The 26607-nt window shown below is 30.8% G+C and overlaps 1 protein-coding gene across 1 annotated transcript in view; it reads left to right on the top strand.

Annotated features, from left to right (window-relative positions):
* The first annotated feature begins 2608 nt into the window (after positions 1 to 2608).
* ss (aryl hydrocarbon receptor spineless) overlaps positions 2609 to 26607 on the top strand; it is a 313191-nt gene continuing 289192 nt past the window's right edge. Inside the window, exons 1-2 of the mRNA XM_085957000.1 lie at positions 2609 to 2626; positions 2840 to 3078. Of these exons, the coding sequence (XP_085813126.1) occupies positions 2609 to 2626; positions 2840 to 3078 (257 nt within the window). The remainder of the gene's footprint in view (positions 2627 to 2839; positions 3079 to 26607) is intronic.

The raw sequence follows: 26607 nt of genomic DNA, 5'->3' as shown, positions 1-26607 counted from the left end.
TAGATATGCAGTTTCGTAGGCTACATATTATTATGTCTCTTATTGTAGTAGAAGACTTCACAAAAGTACCCACCTATCCTAAATTCAATTTTTTATATTACATAAGTATGCTTATGTAAATATATACTAAACATCATTTACTTATTCTTATATAGAACAAAGTCTCTCTTAACACATACATATTTTTTTAATATTAAGTTTTCTATCACCGATTCTTGCAATTGTAAATAATTAACTCATATCAACATTATAAAGTAGGTACCTATCTAGTAGGTGAATAATTGATTCCATCTACTTGTAATTAGTTACGAAAAATATAATACTAATTGGTTAAATAAAAATATTTGCAACTATAGGTACTTAGGCAGATACTATTAATTATGAATTGTAAAGAAAGTATATATGTGAGATATTTTTTCTGACATAGATATTCATTATGCATGATATGGGTGCCTACCTAAATAAACGTCTTTCAAATAATGATGTGTTATATTTTTCTATTATACCCACGCCAGTAACTTTGTTATTTTTAGCATGTGTTTACACAAAAGCTTTTACATTTACACGACAAAGCAAGGTTAGAATGACACTTCACCCCAACGCCGAAAAAGTCCAAATAAAATGCCGTAGAGTGTAGACGCTGCGCGCGGCGTTGCTTTGTAGCTTTAGCGCCCTCCGCGGCGGCGCCGCAGCGCCAGCGTCGTGTCCGCCATCTTCCCAGGTGAGATCGCTTTCCCGCCATTGGGCAGGTGGATCGCGAGAGGCGTGTCCACTACGGCGGCAGGGTGGGAGAGCACCGCGGTGCCAGGTCTGAACGAAATCGAGAACCAGTCTTGTAGAGAACAGCGGTGTCGAATCGACCGGACCCGCGAAACGCCAACGCGGTTATCGATCCCAAATCCCAACCCTCGCGGCCACCTTGCCGTCTGTCAACCGAACCACAACCTTAACAAAGCCCTAATTTGACTTTAGACCCAAACAAACAGTACGTGCAACAATCCATTTCATGACAAAGACAGTTATAATAGAACACGTGGAAATTTTTGGCATATTATGTTGTGAAATAAACATGATATTTTCCCGCGATGTGTGGATTTTTGATAGATCAAGATCACTGAACATTTTTGACAGTTGATAATGTTATGAACAATGATGGCTTGTTTTTAATGACATTTCGGTGTGGGTGACATGTTGATGTTTTCATTGTAACACTTTTGGACTGTGAAAAACTGTTTTGTTTTCGTTGGAAAGTGTATGTAGCGAGAAAATCTCTTTAGGTGTTATATACAAATTATCGATTTTGTTTATTCGTTCGCTAGAAGTAGGCTTTCGGTGGAAAAGCGCGAAGGAAAACAACGCGTGCAGGATTGTGATTCGGAAAAGTGATTTGTTCAATACTGTTTGTGTATATTTGACTACATGGTATTTATTAACGTAGGCATGGAAGATATTATATTTCAAATTTAAGCGGATAATTTTTCGATTTAAGAAATTTTGTAGAAAAGCTGCTGAAATGGTTATGAATATTCTTCTCGATTTAATGACGTCACCGAACTTTGATAGCAATCAATATCAAAATTAAATGACCTTTATACCTTCTTACATATTCATTATTTACTATTATTGGAACTGCATTAGGTGTAGGTATGTAGTGTTTACAAAATGATCAAAAGTGTAAGGATTTTCGTTTTTAATAATTATTAAAAACGAAATTCTAAAAGCTAGCGTTGATTGGTAGGTAATATGTAAAATAAAAGATCGTTTATTAGAATGTGTTTCAAAATAATATAGTAAATACTGAGAAATATTTTTATTATCTGTTGTAGGTACCTACTTATTGTTGGTTTATTTACTTATGTGTATGTACTCACATTTGAGAATACATCGATTTATATTGGATTATGTAAATTTAAATAATTAGATATGTACCGTTTGAAATAGGAATTTATTATTAAGACGAAATCATAGAGTACCTACCAACAACTATAGATTGGCAATCACACACTATTTTAGGTTTAATATTATCTAATATGGGTTGTAAATTCCTAATAATACCATATAATAAGATTAAAGCACTTGTTTAGATATTTACGTATTGTTGGTTATCTATGCAAATGTTAATAATTAGCTTGATAATAAACTAGATCCAAATAATAATTAAAGTATAAGAGAGATTATTGTAGATACTAAAGACTGGTAGATACCTAATTACCAATTTAGCAATACGTAGGAGATATTATCAATGAATGCGTTAACACCAAACTTAATCTTAAAAATAATAACACCTATTTTAACATAGCCATTTATATATATATTAAGTAAAGTAGATAAATATACCATGATAGTTAACAATATTGAAAATAGAATATAGTTCAGTAGGTAAGTTTATGAGTGTGAAAACCTCATTAGGTACCTATGCACGTAGGTACCTATCTCCATTTAACAAAAATATTTTTTTATTACCAGTAGTGCAAATAAAGAATTAAGATAAAAACGGATTTTGATAATGATGTATAGAGAAACCCGTACTTAAACCAAAAGCTAATATTGTTAACATTAAATAAACAGAAAAAAACTTTAACGATAGCTTGAAAACCGATCCATCGAGATGATAGAAAGTTACACGGTTAGCAAGCTACAAATTGTTTTCTAACTATGAGACTACTATTTGGAAGTTATGACTTAATAAAACTATGAAGAGATGATCGGATGTGTAACAATTAAAGAAGTTTTTAATAATATTGATTTGAAACTAAACGCACTTTGACAGTAAAAACCCGTGACAAGTTTACGCCCCGGGACATGAGTGAGAGGATCATTGTTGCGGGTCGTGAGGCAGGGTCACCATCGGGGCGACAGTAGCGGGGAGTCAGGAGTCGCGGCGCTGGGCGCCAAGACGCCCCCCGTGGCGCTGAGCGGGGCAGCGTTGGGCGGGGGCGGAGGCGCGGGGGGCCGCGGGGCGCCGCCCGCCGCTTGCAACGCCCCCGCTCAAGCCGCTCAAGCCGCCGCCGCCGCCACCGCCCTCACGCACCTGGGGACAGTCTACGCCACCAAGAGACGGAGAAGAAACGGAAAAAGGTGAGAGGATGCTAAGAATTTCACCGTTTAGGCACACACATTTTATTAGCTATTTGTTTTGACTTATCTACAGTAGGCGGCACATAGTTACAAGTGTTGTATCTTTGTAGAGAAAACACGTTATACCTAAGTTCTTATAGTTTATAACAATAGTCAATGATATTCAATTGGAAAGATACCGCATTCATTCATGTAGATACATACACTAAGCTAAACAACATATACCTATGATATAACTAGAAAAGCCCGGTAGGCACAAAGAATACTTATAAATAGGTAGGGACTAAGTTACCTACCTATTTAGCTTTTTAGTGGTGCGAGGTGGCTATAAGTTTATATTAGCATTTGGGGAACGTTAATGTAAGAACTGTATAAATATGTCCAATGAACCAATTTAAAGTGACAGTAGACTAGGAATATATTTTAAATGGAATAATATCTCTTGCAATTTTTGTGGTTTTCATATAAATTAGCGACGCAGGCGAACAAACAATATGTGTACGATGATAATTCCGTGGAATTCAGTTTTAATATACTTTTTAAGCACGTTAACATGATGCTTCGGACAATAACATCATACCTTACTAACGACGCATTCATTAAAACAATACAAAAATATAGTAATAACATGATCAATAGAAAATACATATAGCACCCGGTATGTACAGTGAAATATAGTGTTAGCGTACTTACCTACGTACTTAGTAAACATACCAAGGTATTTTTTATTTATCTAGTTTTTCATTGTTGATTGGAGAAATATATTTAGGTATAGGTACGTACACGAGTAAACACAAGTATTTATTATCCACTTATAGTTCGTTAAATGGTTTAAAAAAATTACGATAATAAGCTAACAACGAATGAATTTAAATACACTAATATTTTGTAAAATAAACTACATAAATCTACTTACTACACATAAAAGTATGACCATATTGTTGGAAATAATAAACAATAGACAAAATAAAACACTATATCAATATTATTATTAGCGGTTGTAGGTACGATGTATTTAGAATGTAGTTAATAAAATCAACCAGAGTTTTGAAAATTAGCGGAAGATTGCTTGTAGGTATTGCATATAAATAATTATTTGCAACATTTTTTTAATTTAAACAGATTCTTCACAAAAATTATATGCAGTTTTATATTATTAAACTGACTCTTATACGAAGTAAGCTCATCAAATGGTTCTATGGTATAATGGGTTCATATCAACAATAACCCTTATAAAAATATCTATACATTATACCTACTCTAAGTAAGTACCTAGGTGACTATATGAAAGTGAACCAGAAAAAATATTTACTAGGATTAATAATTTATTTACTTAACTGGAATTTATTCTGAATATTGCAGAATCATTTATAGGAAACTTTACATTGTTATCACTAGTGTCGTCAGTAGGTATCTATCAAATTAGCAAGCGTTTTAGTACCTACAATTTTTGATTCAGCCAATCAGTAAATTTTATAATGACATATTCGAACACGAAACACAGTAGACTTAAATATGTTGACATTGAAAAAATTACACAATAACAAAAATTATGAATATGTACATAGATAGTCTTTTATAAGAAGTGAGTTATCTGCGGCCCGCTCGTCAGATTGTCATAAAGAGGCATGTTAATAAGGCGACACAAACCCATTAAAAAATCAAGCAATAAAATTTTACGTATAGATAATCATTAATCCCATTTTTCTCACACTATCTATGTTCTTCATATTGTGTATTTTAATTTTTAAATTAGCACACATTGCATTTAGTTTCACTTGCGTAGTTTGTGTGCCTTGCACTTTTATTAATTTTATACCTACTGAAACTGTTAGTATCCATTTTCAACTGAATTTGAAGATTTAGCAAGTGTTAGGTATATAAATATACAGATTGGTATATACATAAATGTAAATATAAAATTTGTTTGCAGAAGGATTATATTATAATAATTAAAGTATCTGATGATTTTACTGATCGATGCATCTGTTGAATGAAATTTAAATTATATTAATCTTTTTTCTGTACTTATACAGTGTATTCGTTGTCGATCTTCTAGATTTAATCTTACGATTTCCTGATGGTAGCAACCTATTGATGGAACCAGTGATTTAGATAGAAAGGCATACAAATTGAATTTATTATCTCATACATTCATCAAAAAAATATTATCAAAACAGCTGCCAATGTGGTGGTTATAAACTTGGTTCACTACACATAGATAATATTATTTTTTCTATGGCAACCAACTAAACTATATTACACATAGTCTTAATACAAAATATAGTTCGTAATACTAGTTTACTATTTTGATATGTAAATGGAATGTCACATATGCCATATATATCAAATCTGATTATCACCTTAAATGCATGTACATAATATATAGTATTATGCGAGGACAAGCTATAAGTGGAAGTATCAGTTAGGTCTTTAAAATGTTAACTAAATGATTCAGCGTCTAAAAAATAAGATAATACAAACCATTTAGCTGATACAAAATAAAATATAATAAAACGAAAAATACAACAATAGGAAAATCAAATAAGCCGGATAATAAAATAATGCTAGCATTTGTGGTATTAAACTTAATAAGTTATAGTTTTATTTGTCTTTTAATATGGCCGTGGGAATTTTGAAATTTATTCGGGTCGGCCGGTGTCAATGCGCCTGTCTCGTTATCTTGTTTAACAAACGGTGACGAACGTCGTTCTACACTTTTTGTGTTCGATTTTTTTTGTTAGCGGGGCCGAATCCGTCGCGAACGTTTCACAAAGTACACCTGTCCGAAATTTCTCTTTAACCTTAGCGCATTGGCGTAGAATGGTGTTGACTACGGTCCCCGACCTGACTAGGGGTTTCAAACTCGAAGACAATTCTCTAATCGTATATACATGGTCGCAAAATGCATGTAAAGATTGATTTATGTATTTCATGCTATATTTTAATTAATTCCATTTATTAATACATATCTTTATTCAATGAAAAAGGATATTAATTCAATAAATCCAGAGAAAATTGATTAGGTATCTTGTATATGTACCTACCTACATATAGCAAGATTATCTAGTTTGTTCACTAACAATTAACCGTGATTCATTTCTCTACACGATTACTGCATTATTCAGGAATGGATAAAAAAAATCACTTACATATCTACGTATTTTAGTTAACTATAAGTAAACTAGAATTATTCATAATAATAATAATAATAATGGAGACATTCTGACGTGTTAAATAAAACGTTATTAATTTGTGGTGTAAAATTTATATGAAAAAAGATTAGGCAAGTTCACTAAGAGGGAGAAAGTTATTTTTTTAAATTATGTTAGTCATATTATTTTAAACCCCCTAACGTAAATATTTAGCGAAAATTGAAAATATATTTTTCACTGAGAGTAAGTTATAGTGATCAAATTTGTGGTAGGTAGGTATGGAATGAAAAAGAAAGTGTGTTTAAATTATCTATGCAGAATATAAAACCCATGACTACGCCACTGGATAAAATTGTAAAAAAATAAATATGGCTATCTTAAAATAGGTATCTTTAAAATAAAATGTAAGAAAAAAGAGGAAGTGAGTATTTTAGGAATTAGGTACATACTTGCAGAGAAATCAAGTTCACGACAACTGTAATTGTGCATTTTTTGTCGTAGTTTTGATCACATGTGTTTTCTTTATCATTATAAAGAATGCCATTTTTAATATTATTTCCTGACCGTACCATTCATCAAAATCAAATAGGAAACCCTTTCTGCAAAAAATATTTGTTAGTAAAACTTTTAGTAAACTTAAGGGGGGACATGCTCGTCGAAGGTCAAAATTGAGTTTTTATTGTATTTTCAAACCATGATCCTGGACACTCCTTAAACGTTGTAGATGATCTTTTTATATAATTTTGAAGCCTTATTATCCTTTATAGTTATTTTAAACATTTGATGACTGCATGAAGTATTTTTGTTACATAAAATAGTATTCTTTTAAACCTCTCGCTCTAATGTTTTAGAATATAGTCATATTTCGGTACATAACTGTGCAGTGGTGTTAAGATTTTTTACATTTATTAATTTTTAAACGCATTTATAAAACCATTAGCATAATTTATTACGAGATAATTTTTGTAAAATATTCACGATAAAAAATTATATTGATAATCTCTGTGATCCCAAATTTGACAAGAATTAGGCATTTTATTATTCAAAAAATCGGCAAGATTAACACATTTGAAGATAATTCTAAAGATATTTATTATAAGCTATGTCTTTGACCATTCAAGTTTGATAAACATCTTATGAATAATGATTGCTTTATAATAATTATTGACCTAAGAATAAGGTAGTGTTTTTTTGAAATACGCCATTTCTTTTGTCATTCCCCAGTGGTTAAGCTACAACATACGGCCGTGGCCATAAATTGACAAACTATAATTGAAATAGGGAGTAAAATGATATTAACGCGCGTGTTTGAACATGTACCGTTTAAAAAAAAATAAAAAAAAATTCGGTTAAGTACATGTTCAAACACGCGCGTTAACATACTTTTACTCCCTACTTTAATTATAGTTTGTCATTTTATGGCTACGCCCGTATGTCGTAGCTTAACCACTAGGGAGTGACAAAAGAAATGGCGTATTTCAAAAAAACACTACCTTATTCTTAGGTCAATAATTATTATAAAGCAATCATTATTCATAAGATGTTTATCACACTTGAATGGTCAAAGACATAGTTTATAATAAATATCTTTAGAATCATCTTCAAATGTGTAAATCTTGCCGATTTTTTGAATAATAAAATGCCTAATTCTTGTCAAATTTGGGATCACAGAGATTATCAAAATAATTTTTTATCGTGAATATTTTACAAAAATTATCTCGTAATAAATTATACTAATGGTTTTATAAATGCATTTAAAAATTAATAAATGTAAAAAATCTTAACACCACTGCACAGTTATGTACCTAAATATGACTATATTCTAAAACATTAGAGCGAGAGGTTTAAAAGAATACTATTTTATGTAACAAAAATACTTCATGCAGTCATCAAATGTTTAAAATAACTATAAAGGATAATAAGGCTTTAAAATTATATAAATAGATCATCTACAACGTTTAAGGAGTGTCCAGGATCATGGTTTGAAAATACAATAAAAACTCAATTTTGACCTTCGACGAGCATGTCCCCCCTTAACGTTTTATTTACCAACAAAGCTATGCTATATACAATGCGGCTATCGACGGTAGTTTATCATATTTAAATATATTATATAAATATATTATATTATAATTGTTACAATAAGTTAACCGTCAAACTAAACTGTCAAAAAAATCTATGTTTTAACTGCCCGTCTCTTGGCTGTGTTTAGAGCGAGATAGACAGTTCTGACGGTTAACTTAGTGTAACAATTATTATAATACCTCAATACATACATATGATAAACTATCGTAGATAGCCGACTTGTATATACAATATACCCCGAGATATATCATTTTTGAATAGCTTGAAAAATATGCATCAAACGTATGGCGTTAAGTCGAGCTTTTTTCGAAATTGTATACAGTTTAAAATTTCTCAGAAGGTTTAGGCCAGATTTATTTGAAAATCGATGTGTGTCTGATGTAGGTACATTATCGTACCTATCTATAATATAATATTACAATTGAAGCTATCATCACAATATTTCGTACCTATCTTAATTTTTATTTATACGAATTATTCCATAGAATAATTCAAATTATTTTCATCCCTTAGAAAATCTAAGATTTTTCGGTTACTTGTTATCAAAATTTATTTTTGGCTTGTCACCGTGTGTTATTCCTTCCTAGGCGTTTATAGTTAGTTAAAGAGGGCATTCTATACAGATAACAAATTTAAGTGAACGAAGGCGTATGAATGGGAACGCCGTTCTAAGTGTGTCGAAAATGGATCTATATAGCTGAAAGCAAATTAATGTAGCTCAAAGTAAAAAATAATTGTTAATGTAGGTAGTGTCAGTAACTGTGACGACCAAAGATCTCAGATCGGAAATTGGATTTCGCCGAAAGCGCCGGAAACCATGGCGTTTTTAAACGTAGCCCATCATCCCTAATAGGGTTCAGGATTATTATGAATTTCGATAGCATTCTTTATTAATAGTAAAAACTATCCCTTATTCCGGCGCTATATCTTGATTTATCAAAGTCAAATTTGTGAACCGTGTCAATCGAGTGTTGGGCAATCGGTGACATCGTATAGTCATACCTTCTGTGTATAATTACGATTATAGTTCGTGAGGTTTGGAACCTCAGCTGTATCTCGTTATACCTATTCTCACATACCATTATTTGTTGCATAAATTATCAACTTAATGATTTACAAACTTTATGTACCTATCTAGTACAATAAACATGAGCATTTGATGATTAAAAATACAGACATAAAACTTATAAGCACATACGTATATTGTTTTTACTTGCCATTATTATCTTCTGTATATTATATTGTCCCTGTTATGTATTGTTATTGGTTTCGTTTGTTATAATTGCTTATGTCCATCCAGTGATGCATAGTTCACTCTATCTATACCTAATAGTATTTATATCCAAATATATGTTTAAAAACAAGTTATTTGCAAAACAAATTCTTTGATAGGTATTATGTAAGTAAACATTATTAATTCACATATTGAAGACAGAAGATTCAAATAGGTGTGGTGAAATTTCGATCATATATACAAACGTGATAGTAATTAAGATACAAAAACCGTTTATCAATCGACCCCCCGACAGAGCCGCATTGATACCAAAATATTTGATTTCCATTTATAACCAATAACTTACCTATTTATTTTTATAATATTTACTTCAGATGTTATAAATTCTATTAAGGCTATTAGAAATAGATAGAAATATATACTATTTATTTATGAAATCCTATGGAAAATTAAAAACACTAAAAAGAAAAGAAAATGAAATTCAATGTTACTCTAAACTGCTTTGAACTAATGGGAAAGTGTGAAAAAAATAGTAGTAAAAACTAACAAAATGATTTTTTATGTGCTTTATCTATTGTCAGGTTATCCTTAGGATACGTTTTCATGTTGTCTTTTTTATTACGTGTTTGAAAATTTTTCCATATGTCTACATATTTGATGGAGAAAATGAGTATATTGCTAACACATAACTAACATAATGTAGGTACAATATTATAGTAACATTAAGTAGGTATTTAATTTATTATGATAACTTGACATCTACTGATACTACTGAAACCAAAGTCCAGAAACAATTTATATAAGTTGGTTATCTGTACAAAACATATTAATGACAGACAGGCCATAAAACGAAAAAAATACAAAGTATACCCGAATGTTCTCAAATATTACCAATATCGAATGCTAGTTTCGTTTACGTGACAAACTTTACTATAAGTATATTTTGATACATGTCCGATCCTAATAAGATTATATGGGCCCCCACGGAGTGGAGGTTTGTATAACAGATTTTATTTGTACGAGAAATGGATGTCAGCCACTTGCTCAACTTGTTAAGTCCATACTCTGACTCATACACAAATTCAAAAAAAAATATGTGTGCTTGTCAGACCCAGGATTCAAACCCGGGACTCACGACGCTACATGCCGACGCTTAAGCCGCGCGGCCATTTTTGATACAGACCGAACTACTAATAAAAATAATTCTTTAACACGTAGCTACTTAAAAGTTTATTTCATATGTTTCCACCATTATACTATGTTACAGTCTCACTCAGAAAGCAAAGCACTTTCCATTATTTTTATGTTCTTTTGTATTTTGTCTTAGGAAAGAAAAAAGCTCACCATCAAATTTTTCTGAAAAAAAACTAAATATGAAAAATGGTGCAATACACGATTATTATTTTTGGGTATTAAAACTAAGTAATTACTATTGTAAGATTTCTCATTGGGGTCCTGTACTCTGTCGTTTAATCTCAAATAAGAAATCTAGGGCCGGCCTGAGACCGCGGCCCTTCAAACACGATCCGCGAGTGAGCTGTCGTGAAATATTACCATGTTTTCATTTAGTTAAAGGGATAAGGCATTTAGTTAATCCTCAAAATTTGCAAAGAAGTATGCAGTTAGAGGTATTCAGAGAACGTGGTATAATATAGAAAATGTCAACAATTTAAATAATTTTGATTATTAAATATTAGCTAATAAATACTTTTTATGATTTTTACTTAGGAATTTTTCGGCTAAAATAAAGTAAATTTACCATATTTATATTGTAAAAATATTCATATTTGAATTTTTAAATATATTATTTAGGTATTTACTTAAGCTGACGCTACAGATCATTAAGATCCATGCACAACCATTCTCTCTATCACGAGCTCACTTTCTCTCCAGTCGATCACACTCAGCCTCTCTGCATCACAAGTTATCTGTCCACCCTTCTTCTCCATGAGTGACTCAGAGACCGAGTGCTTACTGAAGTTTCTTCATAAACCTTATGGATATCTTTAGATATATTACCTACATATAACACTAATCCATCTGAGTCTTAAATTGTCTAAAGAGCGCAGCGCTTGTAAGGTCGGTTTGTACCTAATTAAATTTTCGTTGGCATAAAAGTGTGGTGACTCAGTTGATAGGCCATGTCTCAATGATGGAAAATGGATGGTTTCTCTTCAATAGACCAGAAAGGACAAGAGTGTCGAAAGACCTAAATTGAGGTGGTTAGACTTTAGGCGTGTTTGAAAGAGATTCAATATCTCGAAGCTTACGCAATGGATAAAGTTTACGGCAGAAATAATATGGGAAGTTGTATAAAAAGGTTGTAATGACGATGATAATTCTAGATTTATTAATATGTAGGATTTACTGACGTCCTGTATAGAAAAAAAAATGTTGAATCTATGTAGACAAGCTCTAGGTGTAATTTAAAATAAGTCAAAGATAATATCAATTAAAAACTTAAACTCTATGTTAAGCTAGTGAAGATGGATCCGATTTAAAATGATAAATATAACAGTATTACAGAGTAAGGACCATAAGTTTTTGACCAAACTATCAGTGCAGGATGCGCTCTTTTAGGCTTCCAAATAATAACAAAAATAATAAAATAAATAAGAACATTTATTTTTGGTTGTAGGTATCTTGTATGGCCTCAAAACTGCCATTGGATCGATCAACTATTTTCATATGCATAGGTATAAAGAAGGATATTATGTAGGTACATTTTTTACAGAAAATATTACAAATTAATTAAATATAAAATAGGTATCTGTTTTTACAACTTTTAAAGATTATATAATAAATGGATATACTTGTGGACACTAGCTAGTATAAATATTATATATTATTTTTGGTTAGACTAGTTTCGAAGCATATATTTTTATGTCATATCCCGCTGCTATAAGACCAATAAATATTATTACACACAAAAGGAACTCGCAGGGTATCTTTTAATTAAAGATAAATAATTAAATCGTCCAGTGGGGTGTACTGGTGGAGGATGGAGATTTAAAAGGGACCACGGATCCGCCCAGATAGTAAATATCACTAGCCCGGCGAGAAATGGAATGTGCAGTGGTGTACAAGTTCTGGACTTGCTATTCATTTGGACAGCGGACATGGTTGTATTAGCACGTAATAAAAAATGTCAGACCTAACCTAATCTATCCTACTAATATTTTAAATTAAATTAAACAAAATTATTTATGAAATTATCGGTGCGTTTGCTGAGTGGTAACGTATCCGCTTGGTAAGTCCAAGGTCTCAGGTTCGAGTCTGGAATAATTCACATTGTTAAGTTAAATAAAAAAATGAAAAAATTACCCTACTAATATTTTAAATAAAAGTTGAATTAATTGTCGCAATAGTAAATTATAAAGGTAACCAGTCCTTCTCAAATTAATGTAGATTATTTTGACGAATTTTTATTTCACTGATTGAATGTTAGCCACTTATTTGTATGCATTTAGACTAATCTTGAAATAATTCGGAACTCTGGCTGAATTAACGGATCCAGTCAAATGGTCAAAAGGGTGGGGGCGGTTTATTTAATTGGCAACAAAATTCACAAAAAACATACATAAGTATAAGTGATTTTACAATATTATTTAACAACGGTACGATATAAAGCAGTGGTGTCCAACTGCTTTAAATCTAAGAGATACTTTGATAATAATATACAACTGCATACAACTTTTACTACTTAATAAAATATGGAGCGAGAATCCTAATTGTATATTATAATATTAATTGCAAGCGTCATTTTTAGTCACAAACGAAGTTTTTTTTCTTAATTAGATACCTAATATTCGATATAATATTTTTTATGATGATAATCTCGTGACTAATATAAACAAGTTGACATTTTAATACATTTATATCAAATTTTAGAAAAGCATTCAGCCAACGGGTGGGCCATGGCCATGGCCAATACTATTTATTGATACCGTCTTTTGGATCTGTCTATGGATTTTTTTATATCAATATCAAGATTACTTCGTTATACTCGTATTAATTGTAAAACTGCAATATCCGTAATACGTAATATAAAATAAGAACTATAATACTTATACTATTTTTTTTTTTTAAATAAAATTCAAAATAGCTAGTTGTATTGAGTATGGAGAAATGGTACCTACTTACAAAAATAATTAAAGACAATATATATTATGCCATATTTTAATAACAGCTAACATCATTAGAAAGTATATAAGTACTAAAATCACAAACCTTTGTGTTTTTACATTACGAGGGGTTGCTAAATAAAATTAATACAAAAAAGAGCATAATAATTATTAATCTTCACCTTCGTCATTGGCACTATATTTCAAATCGAGCATTGGCTTCTTTAATTTTCCACAATCGCATTTTAAATAGTTACTATATTTACTTGATTTCTGTTTATAAATCGTACTTATTTGCCATTATCACGTTTCACCACTAGAAGAACCACTCGTTTGAATTATTATGTCGTTAAATTTCGCACAAATCACTTATTAACATAAGCATGACTAATAATAGGGTGCAGACAATCGTTATAAAATCTTATTACCTACCATTGAAACGAAAAAATAATTTTATTTGTCGATAATAAGGTTTCTGAACGATTTTAATTATAAAAGGCTCTACCAAGAACATCATTTGAAATATTTAATTAGATAAACGGTATTGATTCTGGGTAACTTAATGTATTTTTATAATTTCATCATGGCTATATCATATTATACCTATATATATGACATTGTATGAAGAAAACACCGGAAGGCAAAATATATGAATTTATATAGTCAAAGAGTGCTACATGCATTATTTACGCCACATAAAAGCTTTCTCGTGCTCTTATTTTCCATGCCCCCCTGAGTTTTGTCTTATCGAATTCTGTGTAATTATATAATATCAGACATTTCGTAAACATTCAAGTGAAATCGTTCAAAATGTGTATACTTTGCGCGACATGAAAATATATGTCCCATAAAAATCTGAGCATATCAATTAATTGGAAGCTTTCGTTGGGACGCGCAGTTACATGCAGTTACGTGAAAGTCTACAAGAGGTGAACGTTTCAAGCTTTTTAATACGACATTTTATTTAAATATACACACAGACTGTATTGATAGTTGAATATTAATAATTTTATCAATAAACTTATTTATGTAGATGGAAAAATAATTTATTAGATACCTATTTGAGGAGAATACTACATACTGATACTAACATAATATTATTTAAATACCAAAAATGTTTTCGAATTTTATCAGATTTGTCAAAATTTTTAAATTAATTTGTCAAATATGTGTTGACATTAATAACACAAAGTAGATTTTATATTGTAAACTATGTAGAAAGAATGTTACATACCTCCAAAGGCTAGCACACACTAAAGGGCGGAAAAATCGAAAAAATTAATGCAAAATATACCTACTTAAAAATACATTTGGGATTCTAACCTTTCTGTTACATGACTAATGAATCACAAATATCGAAAAGCATTCTCTCAAAGTCCCAATATAATCGGTCAGTTAAGGTATAATAGAGACCTAGACGTCTATGCAAAAATTTAGTTATTTGTGTATAATGAGCATGGCAATGATGTGGAAACTAATAAAATTTAAAAATTTCGTCATATATGTATGAAAAGTAGTCTAGTATTTAAAAAAATCATTGTTTTATTGTTGGTTTCTATATTAAAAAATCTATACTGACATGATATAAATATGTTGTTTAAAATAAAATAATCATTTAATTTTTTTAAAATATTTTGTTTTAATACATATCTACTTACGCGGGCCCGGCAAATTTGGGCTGAAACCCAGCCGGAAACTACCCTTAATGCAGCCCTGGTAGTATTACAGAGCCATGGTTGCATGTTAAAAGTAAAAATCAAATGTTTATTTCAAACGCGTTTTTATCCAGAGCACGGATCCAATGACCCAATGAATAACCATTTTCGGTAAAAATCTGTTAATATAATTAACACTTTGTGGTGGGTGCTATGGGTGTATAGATACTATACGATTTACAACTAAAAATCGTAATTTGCTTTTTAAATTATCAGTATAGTGAAGGGGATTCTAACTTAATTGTTTTTTATATACTCGTATATTTATACCTACGTTCATGACATGTAGGTAATGAAATTATAATTGGATAGATTTCATAGATAATTAATTAACAATTTGAGAAAAAAATGTTCTTTTAATCGCACAGTAAAATTTTATATTAATTACTTAACTTATTTTATATAATTAGCTAATTATATTGAAATGGTTTTATTCTATAATAAAAGTATGACCGTATGTTTTATCTCATGGATATGCAATTACGAACGTTAACTATTAAAATCATTTCCGGGTTGCCCCACTTCCAGTTATACGTCGAACGATATCCCTAAACCCTATTTCAATCAATCTGTAGAATAGGTACATTGCGGATAACGCATGATTAAATTTGTAAAGACTTGCAACAATAAACGGAGATAATCAAAAAGGAAACATTTCTGTTTCGGAACTCTTGATGCCGAAATAAAATAGACAAACATTTATTGGCAGTGGCTGCTGCAAAAGCGTTACATACAATAATAGATCTGTGCTGTCCGATGTTTTATACAAAAATACTTTTTTACGATCGAAAATTATCTGAAACTATCAGGCCGATTCACAAATGGCAGCCGAATTGTTTTTTTAGCAATTTTCTGAAGTAATAAGTTGCAGAGGGTTGGAGCGGATCCTTTTTTTGAGTTGCTCCACTCGGGGACCTAATACTTGTTCCAGCTCCGCGCCGGGCTCTGCTCCGCTCCAGGTAAAAAAGTTTACGTATATTGTGTTAAAAAAATAAGTAGTTTTAAAATAAGGTTTATTATTCGTCCTTTTCATTATTAATTTTATTAAACAAAATTACCAACAGCATATCGCCTTTCATTATCTACCCTTTCTGTCAAAAAAATGAGGTTATTTATCACTTGGTAGTATTGCCGTATTGCAAATAATTCCAGTGTTGCAAAAAGTGTCAAATTAAATATTTTCATAGAATTTTAGGACGAAAATTTAATTATAATAAAAAAAAATCCGGATCAGTGGAGCACTACAAATTTTAGGTGCTCTGGCTCCGCTCCTGTTCCTGGTAAAATCCCATTGCTCCACTGCTCCGTGTTCCTGCTCCGAGTACCGCTCCAACGCTCTAATAATTAAAATATAAGTAGCATTTATATGAGACAGTGACAAGTGAACATTGATTCGAAAAAAATATTTGGTAATGATTACTTCGGGTAGCTATTTAATCATTAGTCATTTTAATGCTCTTGTACTTGTGTTTATAATTTCAAATATTATTGTCTAAATTGATTACTGAATGTCAAATGAGCTTAACTTATAGGTATCTAATTATAGTTTTCACACGTATGTCACAGCAATATACCTACTCAACAATAATTTTATGCTTTACGGATCCATTATGACACCTACGAGTAAATTATTGAATGTGGTTGAATTGCCCATCTATTATATACAATAGGCTTCTATCGGCGACTATCGAGTGTAGTTTATCATATTTATGTATTGGGGCAATAAGTTAACCGTCTGAATTGTCAAAAAGTGCAATGTTTCTACAGCCCCTCTCTTGGCTTTGTTATCTTTTAGAGCGTGATAGACAGTTTTGGCAGTTTAGACGGCTAACTTATCGTAATAATTATAATACCCCAAATTTAATACATACATATGATAAACTATATACCATCGTCCATCATAAATCGCCCGGTGTTCGAATTTAGAACTAAACTCATTACAGTATAAAAAGTATTGAATGCTATGTCAAATGTTAGCATGTGGCACCCTCACTTAGCGGACAACTTATACTGGTGGATCTTATACCCTCGATAGCCGCCGAAAGCAGCCTTGTGTATAGAATAGATGTGCTGATTATATTACAATAAAGGTGCACATTAGAAATTAGCTTTAACGTCATTACAGCATTTGGTTATTAAGTAATATGACAACATCTTATTCATATAGATAAATTGGTTATAAGTATATTACGCTTTGGTATGTAATTATATATAAAATATATTATTTTATGCCAATATTCACACGAACATGATTATTAGTGTAGCAATGACAATATATAAAAGAAATTCATTTCCTAATTAATAGGTTGTTACACCTACGTATACATAATATTTTTACAATTGTGAGGTATATTTAAAACTGATTGCATAATAATTATAATATTGTAATAAACAGATCGAAAGAATTTTAATTTCAGTTATATTACTCTTTTTTATTACTAATTCAAGTCCGTGGTATATAATATGTAGGACGTAGGCACATATTATACATTATAAAAGTAGTATATTAACGTCATTATCAAGAAGATTGCAATAATCGATGAAGTAATCACCACTTGTACAAATTTTAACATTTCAATTAAATGTCAAATTTAACTATGAGAATTTTTTTATATCATTGATATTTGATTCGTATATCACGGAAGCGTTAAGTGATTTATGTACTGACTGTAAAAAATTTTAATGTACAAAGAGATTGTGCTGTATTTAAATGAATACAGTTCCTCAAATAATCTACGAGTGTATGTTTTCAGTTCTGTTTTGTTATGCAGCCGTATATAGAAAGGGATGCTGAATGGATCACCCGTTAATATGTTTAGACTGGTAGAACCACTTAGGGATATTGTGTTTGGCATTGTTAAATGACCGCAAGGGTCACGGCACATTGAAAATTAGATGAAGTGCGTCCCATTCGGTGGAACGTGCGCACGATGATTTACTGGGGCAGATCTATTTCGGCGCCCAACTCGTTAAAAGGCGATTCTACTCAATAATATTATTTCGGAATTATTAATTAAAATCGTATAATACGTATTCGGTGGCGATTTTATTTGACGTAGATGACTCAATCGATTCGTCAGAGGATTTAAAAGGGAGCCTCGAAACGATTCAAACCAGTCATTCAATTATAAAAAAAAATATAAAGGGCATACTTGTAACACTACCGCACAAACGGATACGTAATTTTACACAAAAAAGGTAGTACTTTTATGTCGTTATTTTCTATGATAATTGGATTGGGAAAATATTATTATTATTATTAGGTATATGCTGGTAGTTGGAAGTTGTGGTTTTATGCTATTTTTTATCGTGGAAGGCCTTAAAATCAGTCAATGTTTCAGGCCTCCAAGTCCCTAAGCCCGACTCTGTATGTGTTTAAATAATTTCGTATAATAAAATATATTTAAAAATCTACTCTAAAATTAATCGTTTCGTATAATGAAGTATCCAGTTCTAAGATCTCAATAACAAATAACATTAAAGCTTTTCTCCCTTTAATTTAAAGAACTTTGCCATTCTTGGTAGTGTTGACCTGTGTGCGTGTAATAACCTTAGAAATCGGGGACATCAGTTCTTTGTTTTCACAAGGTGCAGACCCAAAAACACGCGCGTTAACACGATCTTACTCCCTACTTCAATTTTAGTTTGTCAATTAATGGCTACGGCCGTATGTTGTAGCTTAACCACTGGGGAATGACAAAAGAAATGACGTATTTCAAAAAAACGCTATCTTATTCTTAGGTCAATAATTATTATAAAGCAATCATTATTCGTAGTATGTTTATCACACTTGAGTGGTCAAAGATATAGTTTATAATTAGTATCTTTAGAATTATCTTCAAATGTGTTAATTTTGCTCATTTTTTGAATAATAAAATGCCTAATTCTTGTCAAATTTGGGATCACAGAGATTATCAATATATTTTTTTATCGTAAATATTTTACAAAAATAATCTCGTCATAAATTATACTAATGGTTTTATAAATGCGTTCAAAAATTAATAAATGTAAAAAATTTTAACACCGCTGCACATTCATGTACTGACATATGACTATATTCTAAAACATTAGAGCGAGAGGTTTAAAAGAACACTATTTTATGTAATAAAAATACTTTTTGTAGTCATGAAATGTTTAAAATAAATATATTAAATTATATAAATAGATTATCTAAAATGTTTAAGGAATGTCCAGGATCATGGTTTGAAAATGCAATAAAAGCTCTATTTTGACCTACGCTGAGCACGTCCGCCCTTAAGAAAATCGCTTCGTATATCAATATATTCCATTTACGTAAGGATGAGTTAAATGGGCGTAGTTTCTTAGTTCTTAAAATAAGGTTAATTACGAGGAAGTATGCCGAATGAGAGTGCGATACTTCGTACTTACCTTTGTGGCACAATCTCAAGTGTTCCGTTCCCGGCTCTTCCTCACGCTGCAGTGGTGCTACTAAGCCCATATACACACTGCAGGTCTGGCATGGTGAGATTCGCGAGAATTGGTGATGGACCAAAGAAAGTGGCGGGAACTTGTGCTTGGCCTACGCCCCAATTGATTTATTGATATACGACATACGTAATATAAAGGTTGTAAAATATATTAATATTTGTATTCAAAACTAAGGCTAAAGCGATATATATTTTACTATCTATATTAAACGATGATTCATATATATATGGATTTCAAAAGATGAACATGAAACATTTCATATACTTAGGTTATTTATAGATATTCATATATTCACAAATTCATGGATATGAATACAAAAGCCGTTGAATTATGGCAACAACAAAGTATCAAATCCTTTGCTGGTTTTATGTATTTTTATTTTTTTCAGTTCAGTTACATTTTATTTTCTTTTTTTTTTGACGTCAGTTATCGAAAAGATTTATGGGGAAAGTCGGCGACGAAAAGTTTACCCATGAAAAATGAAATGCTCGCAATAAATCCAAAAACAGCGCTGGTTGCAAGAGACACTAGATATGTAAACCTTTTTTTATTTGTCTAAAGCAGGGGTTGATACAATAGATTTTTTCAGTTGTATATTATATAAAATTAAGACGCCAAATGAAGCATTAATTGCATGTGTTTGGAAGTAGGTATTTATAGACTTTTGGTGACTTATACTATTACTCAGTGGCGGGTAAATGAATTTAGAAACCCGACGCATTCACTGGTTTTTAGCCCCCCACGTGATGTTTACTAAAATATTGCATTGAAATGGGCAGGACTGGCAGAAAGATACATTATGTAAGAGAATCCAGTCATTTTTTCACCTTTAGGTATTGCGGAAGTACACGGAAATATAATTTCATCATCCATCATTGGATTGATTCAGGTGAATGATAATGACATATATATAATATATTCTATCTACATCTATTTCTATACACTTACCTAATGTAACTACTAACTACCATTTGGATTAATAACACAGTAGGTACCTACCTATTGATTCTTATGCTAGACGAAACAGTTAAAAATATTCATTCTTGTAGGTGGTACAGATACTTTCGGTTCATATTACAGATATATTTATTTTATTTCCTATAACCATGAATTGGCAACAGAGTTGATAAGTAACTAATTATATATATTGTATTAAAAAAAAGTAGCCGTAAGAATATTATTGAATATTAATTGTTTAACTAATAACTTTTTAAAGACTGATATTATTGATATATCTCTTTAGTTAGCTTAATTCATTTCCCAATACGTTGCCATTGTTCCCAGTCTTGACGATTTTACACCTCTCGAGTGTAGTAATTTTATTGATAATAATAACTAATAATATATTATTAGGTTAGGCGATTTATGCGCTTATCGAGTGTATTATTAGTGATAAAAATCAACTATTCATAATTTGTTTGTTATAATTTTTATTATTGTGGTCCTTGACTTAATAGGTAGGTGATAAAGTTTTTACCTATATTTCATTAATTTATTATATAAGTTAGAATTAAATGTATTCTTTGTCAGTGTGTATTTGCCGTTTGGAGAGTGCACATAGTACCTGAAAATGCCGAAAAGCGAAATCCGAGTCGAAAAAAACGACTCAAATGGAATAGTACAAAACTCAAATCCATTAGAATTTAAATTCAAATCCTATCAAGTATACTTGGTCGATAGTATTAATATATATGTAGGTATAATATTAAACTATTAACGTCACTAAACAAATAAGATACGGCACAAAATATGCTAAAACGTTGTAAATATAATATGAAAGCTCCACAGCTTAAAGTTACTAACCCCTGTGTTTATAGGTTTCACGATATTGATCAAACATTTGACTCCTTACTGAAGTATTATCTATGTGTCGTACAAAAGCGAAATATAAAAACAAAGTCTTGTCGGGATTTCAAATTTGAAATATGGTAGATTTGAAAATTACTATCGGTTTTGAGATGGTAAAAACGCCGTGCGAGTGATTTTTAATGAAACTTTAAAAAACACATTACTGTGTAATGCTACCAAAGCAACTATTTAGTTAGTTTAATCTTAATAAAAATAAATCTCAATTTTTAGCGTACATCGGAAAGACTCCATAGTATTATTTACAGGAGCGCATACAAGGGGAGGGGGTTACAACATCTCATGGTGAACCGTGATACGGCCGACTGCATTCGTAGAAATTTCTGGATACGGCATCTAAGAACTGAGTTAAAAAAGTAAAAACCTATTTAATATTTTAATTGAATAATTATTCAAAAAGATAAACGTTTTTATGTTAAGTTATTCCAATGTATGCTTTATGAATTATTAACGCAGCGATCTTTTATCTTTCAACGCCCGAGAGTGACTTAGTGAAAACTGGATTCCCGCAGCCGTAGTAGGTAGAGAATAATGCATGGAACTGGTATTTTAACACTTTGTTGAACAAACCGGAAGTGAAATATTAAAAAATGTACAACAGCTGTATATTAAATACTGTATTTAAAGTAAAATATAAAATACTCACTTATCTATCCAATTATATCGAAAAATGTCCTTTGATTATTGAGTTGATAAAGTTTTGTGGTGTCTAAAGATGCGTCCGGCTTATTTCACTTAGTTATCAGTATGACATGTGACTCTCTTTAAAATTGCTCATGCATATCTGGACTCCCGACTGATGTCCCGTGGGAGTAGGCAGGTCATGCGTTGCATATGGGCGGAAAATGAAGGAACGAATACACATATTACAACTTTTAAGAGCAGTGGCGGTCATGAAGCAGACGATTTTGTCATGTAGAGCTTGCAAAACGGTTTTAACTGAAACCGGCTAACCGGGTAACCGCGGGTTTTTAAATAAACGAAAACCAGGTAATTTTACACAGCTAACCGGTTTAAATCTTAGTCGGTGTTTGAATGAAAGAGCCAATTAAATAGAATACAAAAGATTGACAACAAATATAGGTAGGTAGGTACCTAGTCAAATTTATTTACATTATAAATGTCATTATATCTTATTTACTACGCAGGCCAATATATGTTAGGTCAGTCGTTTTGCATCTGGTCTTTAGAGTATGTATACTACTTATATTTTCGACAATAGAATAAATAATTTAATGACTGTCGTTTTTGCTATATGCAGATGAGCCATGCTATTTTTAATCCCGTTTAAATATGAGTTTTTTCTTTTATAATGGTTTAATCGAAAGAAAAACGTAATAAAATAGCAATAAACATTTTAGTAATTTGATAATTTTATTAGGCTAATATAGTTTAATAATAGGTGCGTATTAGGATAATTATTATGTTAATATTAAAATTCGAATTTACCCATTTCAAAATATTTGTATCTATTAAATATAATATCGTCACCTCAATACTACAACTAGATAACTCTGATTGGGTCATTGTTGGGAAAATGAAATTTAAACTTTACTTGATTAGTTTAAATCTAGACTAAAATTATTATTTATAATAAAAATGGAAAATTGTGCTCCTCTAATTGGGAGAAATTAAATAATGTTCAATTGTATGAAAACATATTGTGGATATATTATTTTATTTATTTAATGCATTTATGGTTTTAAAGTTATCTAATATTTTCAAACATAAAATTAATACAGTTCCCATTAACTTCTGACTTGCCTAGTTCTATCATAATGTGGAGAAGGAAATGTAGAATAATATTCAATAACTAACTCACAAACAGAGATAATCAAGTTGTTACAGTATTGAGGTGACGATATAATACTTATATAAATAGTATCTAAGTATAAACACATTAAAATCATAACAAAACATGAAGGATACGTGCTGAATAACTGAATATACGCAATACTTCCGATGTATATATTAATAAAAATGTAGGTATTAAAGTATATTAAAAAGAAATCCATCGAATAAATCCGGTTGTTTTGCCGCAACAAAATAATACAAACAAAACAACATTTTCCTTATCTTAACAAGCATCTGATTCGTTTAAAATTACATCTTAATCTAAAGAAATCGCTACTGTATGAAAATTAAACGTACGTGCAGGTTGAAGTTAAATTAATATTTTTACAATATAAAATCAGTGAATCGAAACGCACGTGCTATTTTTCTTTTTGCAAATAAAACGTACCCGCAGTAAGTTGATGTGCGTATACAAACAAAACGCCTTTTCGATTGGTTGCATTTACTCCCCATCATTTTCTATATAGGTATACTTATTCATCTATTTCTTCAGTGGCGTACATAATTTACATAACTGATAAAAAATATTATACCTACTACTTTTCAATATATATATTACTACATTTATATATATATATATATATATATATATATATATATATATATATATTTTAAAACACATTTATCATAGAAAAGTTGAAAAAATATTCATATGAAACATTAGGACCACAGAACAGATAATAAATAGAATTCCGATATTCTATATACCAATACAGTAAATTTTGACGCAGGGTTTTGATTGTGTGAGTGTCCTATGAAAATGAACCACGCATTATAGGTGTTATTTATATCAAAATTCATTTATGCATGGTCCGAATATTGAAGCTTGATTTGATATAAATAAAAAGGATTTCAAGTTATATTTTTTTATAAAAATCGATGTTTTTTAAAATATATATAAAAAATATTAAAATTATGAATTAGTCAAAAATCGCTTAGGTGATGCTTAGAAAACTTAATAAACTAAATTTTAATAATAAATATGACCATAAAATATATGTAATAATATGATGCGGTCCGATTCAACAAATTCACATTTTATTACATTTTTTACAATTGTAAGTTTTCTTTGACTTAAAATAAAAAATATTTTTCTTTTTATTATTTTTAGATACATATTTATTAATTAATACAGTTGAAATTGTAAATTATCAAAAAAAAAATCTCAAATTGCAAGCTTCGTATCTTTCCGCTAGGTGCCTCTTTAAAAAGGGCTCAGTAAAGGCTTCACCTTAACTTGTTTGGCAATCGGTCGAGTAGGTACCTATAGATTTTCACCGTCGATGTGTAGGTATATTAAATTCAAGATTATTATATCCTCTCTTTATTTGGAATACAGCACGCCATTCGGCATTGTAACCTATCGTAATAAAATTACTACTATACCATGACGGTTTTATGCGAGTAAACTTCCTCTAGTGTCATTGAAAATGTGTGATGGTGTCGGTGACGGTTTAAAAAAATTGAGAAACGTCTAACCAAGTGTATTGAGCTCCAAGGAGATTATGTTGAGAAATAAAAAAAAATACAAAAATAAAAACTGTTTTAATGCTTTTTTCTAAGGAATTATTGACCCACCCTCGTATTAAGAAGTGTTAGCGCTACAAACGTAGAGTTTAGGTATATGTAGAGTTTTTCATGAAGCAAATGAGGCGGTTGCTCTAGGGGTGATTTTTTTTGACGCAGGTGACTCAATTGATAAATTATACCGTAATTAAAAAATATGCCTATTTCTCACAATTCTGTAGGTGTTTGTATATTATAATAAAAACATCAAAATCCCTGCAACAACTTAAGGCTATAGGCGATTCGCGGATTGTGCAAATGACACGAGCCGAACGAAATATAATTTGTCATAAAAATTCAACATGCGTCCTTTTAATGTTATGTTTATTATTATATTCGTAATAATAATAGTATATTCATTGACAGGTTTTCTTTTTCAAGTACATGCGGAACGTTTTTTAGTCATCTTTACACGATTTAAGAACACATTCCTTCGATGCCATCATAAAACAAATTGACGTGCCCACACTCCACTGTCGGTCTCTGATTGGCGACGACTGTGAAATTTCGTTCCACCTACTGTTGAAAATTATTTGCCGTTTCACTTATGTATGCTCTTAATATTTATCATAACCACTCAAAGATATATTATCTACCTGCTTATACACAGTATATAAATCACACACTGTGATCATCACTTTATATCTAGGTGTGGTTGTTATTGATATGTCTACTAGGGTTTTTAATATATCATGGTGTGACCTCGAAATCATTTAGTGCATCGGGCATCCATGTCTCTAAGCCCGCCACTGGGTTACTTCGTTAGAAAAAAAAATGATTTAGTTAGTGCATAGTCATTTTTTCTTAAAAGGGCCTCCAAACCTGTCATCACATCGGGTCTAAACTTACCTAAAAGCACATAAAACCGTAATTGAGTACTTATAAATAATAAAAATTTTAACGTGGCTGGGATATTGTCGAATTTTTCACTGTGAAGATTTAATGATTTAAATGAAACTGACGATTATATTGTCAGAGGCCACGGAAAAAAAATCGCAAGGGGGCTTCCAAAACTGCCATAGACTAGAGCTTCTACGTACCTACATAGAATCTTCACTGTATGTAGTTGGTAGGTGCAATATGCTGAATGCATTTTATCTCATGAATATTTATTTGTAATTGTTAAAATAATTTTAGTTATACCTATAATAAAATTAATGACAACTTCCCTGATGAAACTAATAATTATGTCATATAATATTTAAAATGCTTTAGTTTAGTAGAGTAATACATACACATATATTTATTTTCTGAAATAACAAAAAACGATAAGATAAGGTTAGCTGTTTAATTATTATAAAACGATATATTAGGTGTGAAAGAATATGACATAAACTATTCATACCTAACATAATAGGTTTCCAACAAAACTTGACATTAAATTTGTGCGTGCAAGTGAAAAGAGCAAGTAACTTGTGCGAGTAATAATTATTGTTTTACATTGCCCCACTGTTAAAGTTATGTAAGAAAAACAGTTGCAA

Source organism: Rhyacophila brunnea, unplaced genomic scaffold (genome assembly GCF_057557595.1).
Source record: "Rhyacophila brunnea isolate RB1 unplaced genomic scaffold, BYU_Rbru_1.0 scaffold_6, whole genome shotgun sequence".
Classification (NCBI taxonomy): Eukaryota; Metazoa; Arthropoda; class Insecta; order Trichoptera; family Rhyacophilidae; genus Rhyacophila; species Rhyacophila brunnea.
This window is presented reverse-complemented; position numbering and strand designations above follow the sequence as displayed.